The 18,046-nt window shown below is 38.3% G+C and overlaps 1 protein-coding gene across 1 annotated transcript in view; it reads left to right on the forward strand.

Annotated features, from left to right (window-relative positions):
• The window catches only part of LOC117340553, a 34,389-nt gene that overhangs the window by 4,969 nt on the left and 11,374 nt on the right, over window positions 1-18,046 (forward strand). The window contains exon 3 of the mRNA XM_033902311.1: window positions 4,942-17,681. Within this exon, the coding sequence (XP_033758202.1) occupies window positions 5,005-17,681 (12,677 nt within the window). The 5' untranslated portion in view covers window positions 4,942-5,004. The remainder of the gene's footprint in view (window positions 1-4,941; window positions 17,682-18,046) is intronic.

An 18,046-nucleotide genomic window follows, 5' to 3' on the forward strand; every position in this document is an offset into this window, starting at 1 on the left:
CAGCTGTGGAGAAATATAGATTTTTTTTTTCAAAATATTTCTCCTGCAAGGTTACTATAGAAATGACTGGATTTAATTGGTTCAAAGGTCTGTCATTTCATTTATCTACATCATCAAATCAAACCACACATGTACATCCAGGGTACATGTACCTGTCTGGAAATTCTCTGTCAAAGGGTGAAAGGTCAAAGTCAGTTTCTATGAATAGAAAATAAGTGTCTGGTCTCAAATTCAGCTGGACCGATTGTGATCAATATCAAATTTCATACACTGCTTCAATTTATTATTGAAAGTTCCAGAGGCACAAGGATCTGATATTCTGCATTCAGCATGTTTTTTTAGGTCACCTGAGACGAAATCTCAAGTCACCTATTCTAACCGCCTTTTGTCTGTCCGTAAACAATTTACATTTCCGACTTCTTCTCCAAAATTGCTGGACCAAATTCAATGAAATTTGGCAGGAAGCTTCCATGGTCATGGTGAAATTTCAAGAAACTTCTTCTCAAGACCTGAATAATTAATGTAAGGTAGAATAAAATACTCTTCATTGATTGAAAGGTCTTATAAGGTGCTCTACCAAAATTGTGAATTTCATGACACTGGGGTTTCGTGTTTGCCCCTTGGGAGGGGATTAATTTTAGTATATAGTTTTTATAAGGTTTGGTTTGGTTTGTTTTTATTTTTAACGTCCTATTAACAGCCGGGGTCATTTTATAAGGAAGTCACATTTTTGATTATCATTTATTTGATTTCTATTGGAATTCATTCTAACTTTGTTAACATTATCAGCATGGGATGACAGCTCAATGGTATGCACATGTTGGCCCTGCATGACTGACCCCCTAAGCTGATGGGGGGGGGGGGGGGGGGGGGTCAATTAGGTCAATTAAATTAACTTAAATATTTCAAAACTCAGGTGACCGCTAAGACCTATGGGCCTCTTAATAATAAATGATATTATAATTAATTTGCATTCAAGGTCATATGGGTCAAATAGGCTTCTTATAAGTTTAACCAATAAGCCTAGAAACTTGATGTTGGGTCTATGCATGGCATGCTTGGGTAAAGGGTTGCCAAATTTGTGTAAATTAATGATATTGACCTATATTTACATTTTGATGGCAAAGCCACGATATAAACTAAGTAAAAAGATTTGCAGTAACTACTTATTACTAACGTAAACAATCATATGGCTCTATGAAAAAAAAGCCTAGTACTACGTCGTTTTTTTATGTTAATTTAAAAGTATCAAAAAGAAATTTTATACAATATTGATACACACATAATATCAAAAGAATTGAACAGACTGTGTTTTTTTTCATATTATTTCACTGCACTTTTTTGTTTGCCAATCTGCACATAACAAATGAATTTTGAAAAAATAGGCTGTTCCATTTGTCGAACCCAATTGATGAAGTCGCTGAATATTGGCATTTTCTATTTTGTTCAATTCTAATTTTCACAAATGACAAAAAAATATGTCGAGAAGTTGTGGGGAAACTTTTGGCCAGCCAAAAAACATCAGACAGACAGATTGACAATCATGGATGAAGGATAAAACTGTATGCCCCCAACTAAGTTCAGGGCCTAGCCTGGGGGAAATGTTTAGGGGGGAAATTAAAAGGCCAATTCTTTCCCTGGGGAAACTTTTAAAGGGGGAAATAATTGACTCCTACACCGGGACGAAGGGTAACAAAATGAAACTGAATTAATAAATAAAGCCTACCTTTATACTTGATTTCATGTAAATGCTATTAAGGATCTGCTCTTCTGGGTTTTCAGTCATATTGAAGTCTCGTTTCGATCTTGCATAAAAAGTTTTTGTAATTTATTAAGACATGGCAATTTTATAGCATGATTGTATCTGAAAAAAAATGTGTCAAAATTTCAGACTAGCTATGTAAGTGGATTCGTTTTTTGCAGAATTTAAAAAAATGGTCCATTTGGCGGTCATTTTGAAAATTGCTGTTTCTTGCATTTTGTGCAAGGTAAATATAAGCATTAAACTGCCTTTTGGTGATTATGGGTATAAGCGTACAATATGACGTTTGTTTGCAAAGCTCTGGCATCTATATCGACCATAGACACCAAAAAAAGACAGTTTAATCTTTAAATATATATATACATTCAAGATATGTTATAGCTTGCAGGAGTCAAATAGGTTAGAATTTTAAAATACTTGTTAACTTCTTCTCAATATCTAAGAGGCCCACAGAGGTAATTGTGGGCCTGTAGCACACTAGTATGAAGGTCTACCAAAGTTTATTTTTAAATTACCTTGACCCATATCCAAGGTCACAAGGGTCAGATGAGCTTAAATCATTAAACAACTCCTTATCAATAACCAAAAGGCACATGGAAAAAGGGACATGATATTGGGCCTGTAGCATGCTGGGGTGAGGACCTACAAAGATTGTTGAAATGAATTCCTTTTGACTTTCAAGGTCACAATAGGCTAAAATCTCAATTATGAAGAGTCCCAGAGACACATGCAATGTATATGCCGGAGCAGCCAATTCTTTCCCCCCTGCTGAAAGTTTCCCCGGGGAAACAATTGACTAGCTGATTTTTTCCCCAGGGAAAGAATCAGCTAGCCAATTGTTTCTCCCCTCAGTTGAATCTTTCCCCCCGGGAAAGAATTGGCTAGCCACTTCTTTACCCCCTACCAGCTCAATGGTGGGGAAACTTTTGACTAGGTGATTCTTTCCCCCTATCTATCTGGCCCGTTTATGTCTTTATTCACTATTTTTTTTTATCAAAAATTCATTTTCTGATGTTAAAAAGAGTTATCTGATATTTAAGCATTTATTGTATTATCAAATATAGTTTTGTTACTGTAAAATAATTTATTTTCATCGGGTCTAAATTTCATGGATTTGAGAAAATGGACCATTTCGAGTGGACTTTAATTAAAGGATTTGGTATTTTGTTGCAATGATGGTAAGCTTACATAATATTTTGTTGTGGTCTTATTTTTTTGTTGCTTTGCCAATCCACAACATCCATGAAAATAGGTCCCCCGCCAACAATTTTGATTTTACAGTATCAAAAAATTGATTTTTTTTTATATCGAATAATCAATGTTATGATATCAGAAAATATTTAGTATAATATGTATTATTGATGATATCATAAATGAGTTTTTGAAAACAGATTAATTGACTATATTTACTATCAGAAATAAAGGATTTATTTAGGGTATGATTTGGTATTTTTTATACAAAAAACTAATATTCTTTATATACATGTATATCTGAAAATAGAAGTTATCTTCTTTTTATAATGTACATATTGAAAAATAATTTTTTTGTATATTGAAAATAATCAATTTGTTGAATTCAAAATATAGCAGTTATGTTTTTTATCAAAATATTATTTAAGAAATAATTAACGATGATTCGTGTATTATTGCAGGATATACAACGAGGACGAGGATATTTTGCAATTAAATTAATAACGAAGGCCACAGGCCTGAGTTATTAATTAAAATTGCAAAATATCCGAGTCCGAGTTGTATATCCTGCAACAATACACGAGTCAAAGTTCATTATTTCTATTCTACCATGTACTGTTTAGTTCTGAGATCGACCTCTTTCTAATAGAAAAACAGCAAAGAAACCCCGGGAAAACCTTGTAATTTATTTCTTGAGTATTGCATTATTTGTTGATGAAATATACAGGTAATACAGTACTACGATCAAGAGCATCTATCATATGGCATTGATTTTGAAAATAAAAAAAAAGGATAAAAAAAAAGAAAAAAAGTGGGGGCCTCCGTAGGATTCGAACTCGCGTCGTGATAAAAATATATTGAAAGACTAACCCATTAGCCCACTCGGCTGTAGTAACCTTTTATGAAATGGGTGAATATTAGATATTTAAAATTGTAACAGCCGTGACTCACGAGCGTGTATTATTGGCACGAGCGTGGGTTATTGGAAAATAATACATGGTTTTTAACCAATCAAAACTGGCGTTACATAGCAAACATGGTAGAATTCCTGATATCAAAAAAATAGTATTCATTGACTATTCTATGATACAAATAGTGAATAGATACTTAAACGTATCCCTACTTGTCTACCTCATAGCATGATTAGTGGGGAAACTTTTGATTAGCCAATCCTTTAATTCCCCCCTTTCAGCTATGGTAATGGGGAAACTTTTGATTAGCCCACAAAAAAAATGTGTCAAAATTTCAGACTAGCTATGTAAGTGGATTCGTTTTTTGCAGAATTTAAAAAAATGGTCCATTTGGCGGTCATTTTGAAAATTGCTGTTTCTTGCATTTTGTGCAAGGCTCTTATTTCACATTTTTGGACTTAACTGTTTTCACTAAAACCATCATTGCGTTGGCAGTTTTGAATGTTTCTAATTCATTTTTGCTGTAAATCTTTGCAACGTTATATACAATGAAATATTAAACAACAAAGTGGGAAATTACACAGATTTTTCTATTGTTATTAAAAATAATTGGCTAGATCAACTTCCAAATTTACATCCATACATACATGTATCTGATATAATACACTTATTATAAGATATTGCTTTGATTTGTTGTGTGTATGGTCAAAACAGCAGAATACAAGTAAAATCACATATTCTTATATGAACAATAGCTCAATAACAAGGACACTGACATATCATTTTATTTTGTATGTCTCTGTATTCTCCCTTTTAAAAAAAAGGTATAACATTTAAAAAGACGTTAGAAAATTTTGAAGCAAGTGAGCTCGAGCAATACATTTATATTTGACCCTAAAAAGCTTATATTTAAGATATTGCTATAAAAATATTAGTTGTTTTGTGTAAATGGTTGATTAAAAAAGTGAAATAAATTGTTAGATATTAAAAATTTAGATTATTATTGCAAAATATATATATATATGTATTGTATTTTTCATATAATTTCTTAACATCTTTCCTTGTTTTACACTTCAGGAGCTTCTGAAATTCTGAAGACAACAGTAAGGAATTTCTGGTAGTGGAACAAACTTTTGAACAATGGCTAGCAGTGATGGAAATGCTTCCCTGAAGGTGGCACAAAAACAAGAGATTGTGAAGGTGCCTGTGGTGTTGACATTCAAAGATGATACATTTCACTGCAAGGTCTGTCGAAACCACACAAAGAGCAAAAATGCCTTCGAGGAGCACATGGCATCACATTGCGTGTTACACCCGTATGTTTGTATTCCATGCAAGGCTAAGTACAAATTGAAGAGTGAAATGGACAAGCACGTCAGGCTAGTTCATAAGAATGAGAAAGTCCAATGTGGTATGCAAGGAATGAAAGACGTAAAAATTCATATGGAGGATCTGTTAACAAAAGGAATAGTGGAATTTGATGGATATTCAACAAGGACACAACGGAAATCAAGTGGAGTTTCTGTAGGTGCTTCCAGAGTGGGTTCCCATGAAAAAGTGCCAGTGAAAGTGGAGAAGGAGGAAACACATGAAAACCAAACCACAGCAGAGAAATTGCATATGGCTACAGAACATGCTTCTAATTCTGATAAGATCTTCCTTAAAAATGACAATGATGAAAGTACAAGTGGTAAAGTGAGTGTAACTGGAGGGATCAGTGGATCAGAAACAGTGACATATGGCATTGAGATAACACAGACTACCAGAACAAATGCGTGTAATGTACTTGATAACAATCCAGTTGAAAATTTTGTGACAGAAAATAACAATTCTGTCAATGTGAACTCGAATATTGATACTAGTGCCAGAGATACTGTCAAATCTTCAAGTCAAAATACACCAAATGTTCATATGCTTAAAGTTAGTGAGGAAGCTTCTTCATCAAGGAATGATGCCGTTGTATCTAGTACAGATTCAGAGGAGAGCAGCAGCAAGCACCTTTTAATCACCAATCAGAGACTAGTGCTGGAGTCAGATGAAGCTGAACGTATACACAATGAACAAACTGATTCTACATCAAAATACATCCAACAGCATAAAACTGAACACGACATTTGTATGACTGCTAATTCCATATTGTCTGGGGATAAACTGGAACAGAAAACTGCTGAATTAAAATGCAATGTTTCTGATTTAGAATCAGAGTCACCAAATGATATCCAAGAAAATAATGACACCAGTTTTCCTGTGTCTAGTTCTAATCTAAAATCCTCAGAGACTCTTCATGGGGACGATAATCCTACCTCAAAGTTAAATATTCCGGATCTGAACAAACAGCAGGAAGTTGTTGATAAATGTTTGCCTCAAGAATTGGAGGTGATGTCACATTCAGATCACTTGATTGTAACGGCAATGACTAAGGATGAATCATTCACAGAAATGCTACAAAGTAAAGATTTGTCTGAAACAAGAATCTTTCCTGACACAAATTCACATCCTAGCACATTGTCTCTAGAATCTGTTGGGCAACAATCACAAGAGAGGACAATTGCTGAGGAAGGAGAGACTATGGATAGAATATCAAGTTCAAACTTCCCATCAGTGGACATTTCATCTGACAGTGAAATGTCAACAAACAGACTTTTAGCAGTAAAGGGCAGTTCTGATGTCCGACCTGCAAACAAAGAGGAGCAAAAAGATACGCAGTTCATTTCTGCAGTCTTGAATGATGGAAAATCACCAGCTCCACATGATTCAAATGATGGGGATCAACAACTCGCTGCAGTAACTGAGAGAGAACCTTCACAGATGGAAGAGAGACTCGTGGATGTAGAGGATCAGTATCTTGAAGCAGGTCAGATTTCTGCAAGAAGTGAAAATCTTCCAATAGATAAAGGTACATGCAAGGACATTCAATTAAAAGGAATGTGTCCCGCAACAACTGATCCGAATTCTCTGCAGGATGAAGGGAGCCAACTCTCTGCTGCAATCAATACAGTTCTGCCACAGAATGTAGGGATGCAACTCTCTTCTGCAACCGATGGAGATCCTCCTCAGGATGAAGGGAGACAACTTATTGCTGTGTCTTTTATAGATCCTCCACAGGATGAAATGAGGCTACTCTCTGCTGCGACTGATGCAAATCCTCCACAGGACTTAGGGAGAAAAGTCATTGTTGCAACTAATACAGATCCTCCTTATGAGGAAGGGAGGCTACTCTCTGCTGCAACTGATACAGATCCTTCACAGGACTTAGGAATCAAACTCAATGTTGCAACTGATACCGATTCTCCTCATGAGGAAGAGAGAAAACTCTCTGCTGCAACTGATACAGATCCTTCACAGGATGAAGGGAGACAACTCTCTGCTCCAACTGATGCAGATCCTCCTCGGGATGAAGGGAGACAACTCTCTGCTCCAACTGATGCAGATCCTCCTCAGGATGAAGGGAGACAACTCTCTGCTCCAACTGATACAGATCCTCCAAGGGATGAAGAGAGACAACTCTCTGCTCCAACTGATGCAGATCCTTCTCAAGATGAAGGGAGACAACTCTCTGCTGCAACTGATACAGATTATCCTCAGGATGAAGGGAGACAACTGTCAGCTCCAACTGATACAGATCCTCCAAGGGATGAAGGGAGACAACTCTCTGCTGCAACTGATACAGATCATCCTCAGGAAGAAGTCGCTGCTGCTATATTTCCTCTGCAGGAAAAAGAAAAACAGATTTTGGCTTCAGCTGATTTGTCACCAGGCGAGGCATTGCAATTCAATGTTGCATATGATACAGATTCCACACAGGACAAGGAGCATCAAGTCATTACGACAACTGATAAGGAATCTCCGCAGGGGAAAGGGAAGCAACTCACTTCTTCAAGTGATATATGTATGCTACATGATCAAAATAGCTTGGTCAATTCTACAACTGATAAAGCTACACAATTGGAGAAACAAGTTATAGCCGAAGTTGATAGAGAGTCTCAGAATCAGCTCACTTCTGCCAATGAGGAAGATCGTACACAGGATAAAGTAATAACACCCACAGCTGACCAACCTTGTGGTCAGGGACATATTCCTACCTCCATAACAGATAAGGATAATCTTTTGATTGAGGAGGGAAAAATAAATTCTTCAGCATGTAATGAGACTGCACAGGTTGATGGACAACTTACCAAGACAACAGTTGACAAACAGCCTAAATCATTTGTCAGTTCTCAAAACAAGGTGGAAGACGATGAGGCAGATTCCAAAGGCATTGTTGAATCCTTTGAAGTGAATACCACATCAACTACATCTGAGAAAGAGAGCAAAGACTCTGAGGTTTCAAACAGAGACTCTTATGACAAACAGAACCCGAAAGAACAAGACATTGATCAAATTGATTCATCGTCAGTTAGAGAAAACATCTTTCCAAAACCATCCACATCTCATGTAAAACCATCATCTTCAAATGACTCACAGAATATGAGTTCAGATGAGGATCAGCATATCAGTTCATCACAGGAAAGTTTTAATGAAATGCTTCACATTAATGAGAAAAATGAGCAGATATTGAGATCAAATCTTTCAAGTTTGAACTTTTCAGGAAAGCATAACGTAATTCCAAATAACAATACTGCTAAATCTGCTCCTGAAAAATGTCTATCTGCATGTGAACAGGACTCAAGTGTTCCATCTGTTATCTCTACTCCGTCTTCTCCATCAAAGGAAACTGATGACATTCAGCCTCCAAAAGTCAAAACCATGTTAAATAGGAATGTCTATCACCATTTGCATTCTAGTGACAAACAGTCAGAAAGTAGAAAGGGAGAAAGTAATGTTCCTCTGGCAGTCCAAGAAAATCATAACTCGACACAACATGATCCAGGGCTGAAAGATAAAACCATTATGAGAACCACATCTGTATATTTAAAACAACAGTGTGGAAATCAGACTGAAGTTGCAATTCCTTCCCCTGTGTCATACCAAAGACAGATACTGGATGGACAACAAAGTCAGGTCGGGGTGCCGTCTCCTGTCCCACAAAGACAGATACAGGATGGACAACAAAGTCAGGTCAGAGGACCGTCTCCTGTCCAACAAAGACAGATAATGGTTGGACAACAAACTCAGGTCAGAAGAACTTCCCCTGTGTCATACCAAAGACAGATAATGGTTGGACAACAAAGTCAGGTCGGGGTGCCGTCTCCTGTCCCACAAAGACAGATACTGGATGGACAACAAAGACAGGTCAGAGGACCGTCTCCTGTCCCACAAAGACAGATAATGGTTGGACAACAAAGTCAGGTCAGAAGAACTTCCCCTGTGTCATACCAAAGACAGATAATGGTTGGACAACAAAGTGAGGTCAGAGGACCGTCTCCTGTTCCACAACAAAGACAGATACAGGATGGACAACAAAGTCAGGTCAGAGGACCGTCTCCTGTGTCATACCAAAGACAGATAGAGGATGGACAACAAAGTCAGGTCAGAGGACCGTCTCCTGTGTCATACCAAAGACAGATACAGGATGGACAACAAAGTCAGGTCAGAGGACCGTCTCCTGTCCCACAAAGACAGATACAGGATGGACAACATAGTGAGGTCAGAGGGCCGTCTCCTGTCCCACAAAGACAGATACTGGATGGACAACAAAGTGAGGTCAGAGGGCTGTCTCCTGTGTCATACCAAAGACAGATACTGGATGGACAACAAAGTCAGGTCAGAGGACCGTCTCCTGTGTCATACCAAAGACAGATACTGGATGGACAACAAAGTGAGGTCAGAGGGCCGTCTCCTGTCCAAATACAACAACGAAGACAGAGTGGAAATCAAACAAGAAGTCCTTCTCCTGTGTATAAACAACAACAGTCTCCAGCTGTTCTACAGAAACCTGAAGAAATTATGGCTGCAAGAATGAGTATATTTAATTTGACATACCCACAACAAATAGCCAGTATTTCCATCCCGATAAACAACAGACTGAACACTTCAAGCATGTTACCAACTAACAATCCATCTACAGGACAAATGTCTCGTCATGTTACACCTGTATCTTTCAGCCAAGTTAACCAGATTGGTCAACAGAACAGAGCTCCTGCTCCATCTATACCGCCATTGAGATCTCCTGTTGGCCAGTTCATGACTATTGTACCAGAGGCAGACGTAAGACCAGGATCTCTGAATGCAACTCAGCATATAAATGTACAGGGTAATACAATCAGTCAAAACATATTACCAAACCAGCTCCCATCCTTTCCTCATATTGTGGGCGTTAGCCCAGCTCGATTTCCTAACAATAACCAAGCGTTTCATCAAAATATGCAAATGCAACAACAGGCATTCATACCACAGACTAATGTTGGAGGTCTTCAGGGGCAGAAAACTCCAGGTTCTGTTGCCTTTGGAAGGATGCCTGCTGGAATGTTGATCACAGGACAAAATGGTTCTCTTTTGAGTCTGCCACAGTTTCAGGAGAATCCAAATAGATCAACCACAGGGTGTATTGGTTTGCCACAAGTGTCAACAGCTCGGACATCAGGAATAATTCCACCATTCATTCTTTCACAAAATGGAACTCTTCAATCTACAACACTCATAAATAGGACGAATCTGCCAGCACAGAGTGGAAACCAAAATCAATTTGGAGGCCCATCGTTTGTTCCCATGCATCAACAAGGACTTTCTACTGTACCAATGCAACAACAGACAAGTCAGAGTAGAAACCAAATACAAGTCAGAGGGCTATATCAAGCACAACAAAAACAGGGTCAGGATGGGAAACAGAACCAGGTTGGGGGACCTTCTCCTATACATATACAGCAAGGTCATGTACAGGGCGTTAGAAATTCTTCTTTGTTAGTTCAGCAACTGAAAAATGTTCCACTTAATCAGATCAATCAAACGACACTGTCTGAAAGTACCTCCGAAGCAAAGGAATCGTCAAGTGTAGGGAAAATCTCAAAACAGTCCTCTCTCAAAGCAACTACTAAAATTGCTGAACTTTTTCGGAAAGCAAGAAAAGATAAACAAGTACAAAATAAAAAGCTACCGACAGAATCTGCTGAAGCCAATGATAAACAGGACAATAATGTACAACCTGGTACGCCTGAATCAAGTGAAAAACAGGACAATAACCTGCAACAAAGTACATTTGAACAGCCAGATACAGGAACTTCTGTTGCAAAGCCAGATGAAGTAACTTTGATTATGCAACAACCGTCAAAGAAGAAGAAAGACAAAGGGATTTTTAGGAAAGTTGGGCCTGATTTCTTGTGTAATAAGTGCAAGATCGAAACACAGTCTGAAATTGAATTTTGTCGCCACATCTGGATACACTTTCATATCAAAAAGAAATTATGTAACACATGTCGTTCGTTTGAAGACAGTGCTGCAAAATGCCAGCTTGTAATGAGTGTGATTGATGGTCTCAAGTATGGATGTTCAGTTGCTAGCACAGCTGCTGAACAATTACAGGTGAAGACTGAACCAGAGGATGATGACGTTGTTATAATAGAGCATGTCCCTCCTCCCAAAAACGTACAACATTCTGTCTCGGAAATCAAACACGAAACTACTTTAATTCAATCTTCAAAAAACACACCAGATGAATTTGCTGAATTTACTGAAGATGGGAAGGACATGAATTCAGTATTGCCACAAAGTTCTGCTATCATATCCAATCCTAGCCCAACACATCCATCAGAATTGGAAAACAGTGGTGTATATGCCAATTCCAAGACAGCAACAGGATCTGTTCTTTCTAGAGGAGAATTGGATGCCTCATCTAGCGCCGAGGAGAAAAATGTGATGACTCAAAACGATTACCCAAGGAAATCTGATGAAAGAATATCCTTGGTGTCAGATGATGAGGCAGTACAAACATCAAGAGAAGTACCAGGGACAAGAAGTGGTTTTCAGACAACTAAGGAACACTCATCCAAAGATCACACCAGTACTGTGCCTCATCTCATGGTTAGTGAAAGTGGTCGACAATTTATATACCAGTTCATTGGAAAGAAAAACCAGCAAAAACAAACAAACTTTAATTCAACGAAAAGTGAAAACAAAAAAACAAAAATTGGTGGACAATTTATATATCAGTTCATTGGACAGAAAAACCAGCAAAAACAAGCAAACTTTAATTCAACGGATAGTGAAAACAATATTAGCAATCAGCCTGATGTTCAAAGTAATGAAGTTGAAGGAGACGCTGTTGTGAAGACAAAACAATCAAATCCTCGTTCAACAGAGGCTGAAAACAAGTCAGTTGCTGTAAATGCTTCAGTTGCAACAGATCCAATTCCTGTTGCTGTAATTACTACAGTTGCAACAGATCTAGCTGCTGTTGATGTAAATGCTTCAGTTGCAATAGATCTAGCTCCTGCTGCTGTAATTGCTACAGTTGAAGCAGATCCCACACCTTTAGAGAAGACTACTGGAAACTTCTACGTTTGTGGTGGGTTTGATTCCTGCCATTTCAGCTGCTTGACTACAGCGGACTTCTACAAGCATATGTCGACTGTGCATAGTAATGCTTCATCATTTTTATGTGTTCATTGTGGATGTCCCTGTTCCACACTACAAAATCTGATGCGTCACCTGCCTTCACATCTCAGAGGCACATCAGTTTTCTACACGTGCTGCATCAGTGGTTGCAGATTTAAGACCAATCTCTTGCATGATTACAGTTCTCATTTATCGGAAGTCCATTCACGTTCGAACACATTTATTTGCACCTTCTGTGAACAAAGTTTCACATCTGTTGACCTCTTGGTTCAGCATATTCAGGAGAACACTTTGAAATTTGTGAGATGTCCATTCTGCAAAGTTGCCGATACAGATGCCAAACTCATCAAACAGCATTTGGCATCCACACATCCTGGGGAATCCCGTCATCTGAGTGTAGCATGTGAAATTGTGTGTCGCGAGAGACAGAAGCATAACTATATAAAGAGAAACATAGAGGAATCCCAAGGGGATAAAGAGCATGTGAGAGCAGTGGAACCTCAAGCAGATGCAACTGGTAAAACATTTGCACGTTTGTCAGATACGTCTGATGAAGATGAATCACCAGAAGCTAACACATCAGAAGAGAAGGCATCAAACGTATGGAAGACACAGGAGAATCAGGAAATGTCTGAGGAGACTGTGACACCTGACACTGCAATGAACTCCAGACCAGCATTGTCATTGAAAGTGAATGAGACAGTGATGAGTGAGATTTCAGTATGTGATTCTACAGTGTCCCCTACACCTTCTCTGTCACACTCCACTAATGATGAGGATCCACTCGTTTCTGATTTGGACAACAGTGCTGCCTCCAACAGGCTTCAAAAATGTGTGAAATGCTCCTTTGCTACAAAGGATAAGTTTTCTTTTACTCTCCACAAGGAAATTCATGAAGAGCAAGATCCAGTTAAGAATGTTTTTTCTTGTCCTGAGTGTCCAGATGGAATGACAACTATACAAATGTTTCGCAATCATATGAACAAGCATATAGGCAACTACACTGTTACAATGTATTACTGTGATCTCTGCCAGATTGTCACCAACGAACTTGAAACAATTCAAACTCATGGCAGACAATTCCATCATAACTTTAATGAAGACACAGACATTTCAACACGGACTATGAAATTCTCCTTCAAGGCTTTTGCATGTGACAAATGTGAGTTTTGCACAACAGATCAAGAGGCTTTTAACAAGCATGCTGAAAATCATATGAAGAAGATTCTTCCCAAACCAGTCGTACTTGAAGAATTCAAATGCCCGTACTGCATATACCACACACAAGACAAAAGTATATTTGATATTCATATCACAAACATGCACCAGAAACAGTTAAATAAAGAAAAACGGAATCGGAAATCGATTGAACAAGAAAGGTCAAAGATTTTGAAATCTCTGCCAAAGGAATCTGAACCAGCGAAGGTGTCCTCTCAGTCAGTTGCTTCTGTTGAAAACTTTCAGGACAAACCTTCCTCATCTGAAACATCTATTGATCAATCAAATGATAAGATTGACCAATCAGCACAGTCTACAATCCTAAAGTCTCAGGAATTTGAATCTCAACCACAATCCACATCGGATGATGTGTATCATAGTCAGGTTTCAAAGAGATACCACTGCTGTGAATGCTCCAATTGCTTCTCTTCAACGGATCAGCTGAAAACACACCTTGAACTTCATGGGAAGGAGACAAAGAAAAACTATAAAATAAAACTGCTGAAATGCTCATACTGTGATTATACAACCACCGAGAGCCTGTGGCTGAAACGACACTATCGGGAAAAACATAAACAGAATTCTAAGTCAGTAAAGCAACAAAGACTTGTAATTCATGTAGGACAAGGAACATCAGAGAAACCCAGCACATCAAGGGATGATGTACAAGCACCTGCTGTGGTGAGAAACCTGAAGGCATTCTTGATTCCAGTACAGACAACATTTCCTGAACCAGTGAGATGCTGTGAGTGTGACTTCTCCACGAGAGACCGTGCATCTTTGGTTATTCATGTTACTAAGCACCCAACACTGTATCCAAGGTTTGAGGACCCTAACGATTCAACAGAGGAAATAAGGAAAGAGAATAAAGAAGCTGCCAGCGTGGATAGGATTCAAGATAGAAATGAAGAGATTGATAGTTACAAGAAAATTGATGACAAGGATTTCAGCAGACAGTTCAGCTCAAAGCCAGTGGAGATCTCCTCTGAGTGTTCCACTGCTGATCAAGATGTGATTGATTTGTTAACAGATGAAAGTACTGATGAGTATGAAAAAGAGGAAACCACACAAGAGAAGGCACATCCCAAGCAATTATTTGGACATGATGGTTACAAATCTGATCAATCTTCCACATCAGGTGATAAATCCGGAAATTCATCGAAGGAAGTGATAGCCGAGAAAGTTGCACCTCGTCCACACAGGAGGAGTCAAGATTGTGACGTCTTATTCAGACTGGGAAGTGACCTGTTACATAGTAGACTGAGGCCATGCTTCTCGCAAGGAGAAAACAACACACTTGTGTGTGACCTTTGCAGAGATGGCACCTTTCAAGATAGATACAGATTTCACAAACATCTGCTAAGACACATGAATCTTTGGTTTTTCATGTGTGGCTACTGTGACTTCCAATGTTTTGAGCACCTTGCCATGACAAGTCACTTTGCCAAACAACACAAGAACCAGCCACATCAATTCCTGAAAATGGAAGCAGAGGACTTCAGAAACAGGATTAATGAGATTATACACTGCAGAAAGGCAGGTGTATCTATTCCATCATTAATCGATATCAGGGCTCAAGAGTCCAACAGAATCAAAGATGAGGAAAAGCAAACTGATGAAAGTATCAACGATGGCACAGGAGTAGAGATAAGTAAAACTTCTAAGTCACAAAAAACATCTGATGTCGAAAAGCCCAAGGCAAATACCGGCAAGAACTCGCCTGAAAAAGACTCTATTCATGGATCAGAGAAAAGCTTGACCTCGCAGAAATCATCTGGTGCAGGAAAAGTCATTACAGTTGGTGCTTTTCACAAGTGTTCAATATGTGGTTACAAGTCTAACAACAAAAGCAATGTGATTCGACATCTGGGAGTGCATTCCCAACGAAACAAGCACCATTGTGACCTTTGTGCTTTCCATACTTCCATTGCTGGTGATTTAAGTCTTCATATGGCTAAAAGACATCCGGAAGCATGTAAGAAAACGCCAAGCAGGTGTTCTCGAGAATTGAAAGAATTGCTGGAAGATCATAATTCAAGATCAAAACAGAAAGACGTATCCCCGGATACTTGTGAAGATAATGCCAGTTCGTCAAAGAGTCGGAACACAACAAAGAAACACTCAACTGCAGCTAAGAGTTCATTTATCGCAAAGGCAAGTCCAAATGTTGATAACAAAACTTCTGCAGCCTCCAAGACATCATCAGGCAATAAAAGTGTGCTTTCATCACCCGTAAAAACAATTTACAGACATACTTTGAAAAAGTATAAAGGTCGGTTTAAGTGTAACTTCTGTCACTATTGTTCAAAGTGGGCCAACAATATGTGCCGACACATACTGCATATACACAAGGTGAGGGTCATCTCGCAGGAGAATGAGGAAATCAACAACAAACAAAAGACAGTTGAGAGTGATGATGCCGAAAGTGTGGTTACTAAGGATACTGGTGATGCTGATGAAGAGGATGATGAAGAAGAGAGTGTTGATAATGAAGAAAGTGGCGATGTAGAAACAAGAGTTGAGGAGAGTAGTGATGATGAAAACGATGATAACAAAAACAATAGTGTCAAAAAGGGTTATCCAAAAGTGGTCCTGTATACATGTGATGTCAAGGTCAACGCCAAGGGACATTACCAGTGCCCCCTGTGTCCAGCTTTCCTTCAGCACAAGGTCAACCTTTATCGACATGGCTTAGAGGTCCATAATGCCGAGATTAAAGAGGGATACACCTGTATGTCCTGTAAAAAAGACTTCAGGCTGAGAACACACTTTCTTAATCATCTCAAAACAGAATCAAAGTGTGACCAACCCTGGTTCCTTTGTACATCAAGGCATTGTACAGCTATTTTCCATGATTCTCAAAAGTGTATAAAGCACATGCAGAAAGAAAATTCAAAAAAGAAATATCCTGCAGTGTTAAAAACAAGGAAAATGAAACTTGCTAAATGTTTTATCAAAGGAAACCTATTGCATCGCCAAAACAAGTATAGGGATTTAGGTAAAAAGGAAGAAAAAACATCCAGCAAAACTGAGGAAAAGACACCAAGCAAAAAGGAGGAAAAATCATCAAGTAAAAAACAAGGAAACTCTTTGAACAAAAAGGAGGAAAGAAGTTCCAGAAAAATTGAGCCAACAGCATCCAGCAAAAAGGAAATGAAAATGCTCGATGATTTGTGCTTCTCGCAGTCCCCAGATATGAAAGACATTCATTGTGGAAGTTGTAAGCAAGAAAGAGAGTACAGTTTTTCCTTCCAACTTCACTGTAACAACAGACATCCTACAAAGTCGTTATGTTGTTTCTTTTGCCGAAAGTTCACCACAACATCTGTACGCCACATGATGTATCATATAATTGATGTCCATAATGAGAATGAGCTAAAGTTTTATTATGTACCAAGAAAAGACCAACATGTCGTGGATGCACAAAAGTTCAAGAACATGTATTGCAGAAGGAGTGCCATAATGAACAAGAGCATAATGACAATCAATCGTTTCTTTGGTCACCGTCAAAATAAAAAACAAATCTATGCAAAAGATCCAATCAAACCTAAAAAGGCTGACTTGGAGAAACAGAAAAAGTTGGTTACTGCAGTGAAATCATCTAAATCAAGAATTCCTGACAGAGAGGATAAAGGCTACTACAGGTGTAAAGCCATTAAGGGATGCAGTGCAACTGCTGCAAAGGCAGAGTCAATGCATTTTCATATTCAAAAACATCTTAAGTACAAACCATACAAATGTGAGACTTGCGGCTTGAAGTTTTTTGCGGAATGCCATGTTAAAATGCATCACACTAAAATACATGGTCCAGACTTAAAGTTCAGATTCACTGTAGAGACAAAAGCTGCACTTGAGGAGCAAATTGCCAAGTACATAAGTAAAGGCCATTGCTATGATTTTGTTGAGAAGACATTTACAGAAGAAGATTACAAGAAATTGAGGAACGGGCCAAAGCGTCTTTATAGAGAATTTGGAGGAAAACAGCCAGTCTTTAAGTGTGTTGAATGCTCTTTTCAGGCAAGCAATAGGAAGAAAATCATAGATCATGTCTACAATCATTTTCCACAGTTCTACAAGTGCCCTTTCTGTAACCACACTGGCTACCCTAGGTAAGTGAAATACTAGACATATAGTAGATTAAGTTGTGTCATTCATACCCCCATGAAACCATTGAGTAATGTAACATTCTAGATTTTCATTGTAACAGCTCTTCATAGCATCTACATCTTGATGTTTCTATAACATAGCGTAAACTACTCTGTATCATAAGATAAAGATCAGGTTATGGTTATGAGTCCAAACGTCATGTCAATAATCCATTATTAACTAGAGTTATGGCCCTTCTTTTTTTCTTCACTGTCACTTGTCATATAAGTTATCACTTTTTGTGACTTTTAATTGTCATTATGGATTACAAATCCAGTTCGATCCTTGTATCACTATTCGTATTCCATTTTGCTGGAGTCATGGCCCT

The sequence above is a fragment of the Pecten maximus genome, chromosome 13, assembly GCF_902652985.1.
Source record: "Pecten maximus chromosome 13, xPecMax1.1, whole genome shotgun sequence".
Taxonomy (NCBI): Eukaryota; Metazoa; Mollusca; class Bivalvia; order Pectinida; family Pectinidae; genus Pecten; species Pecten maximus.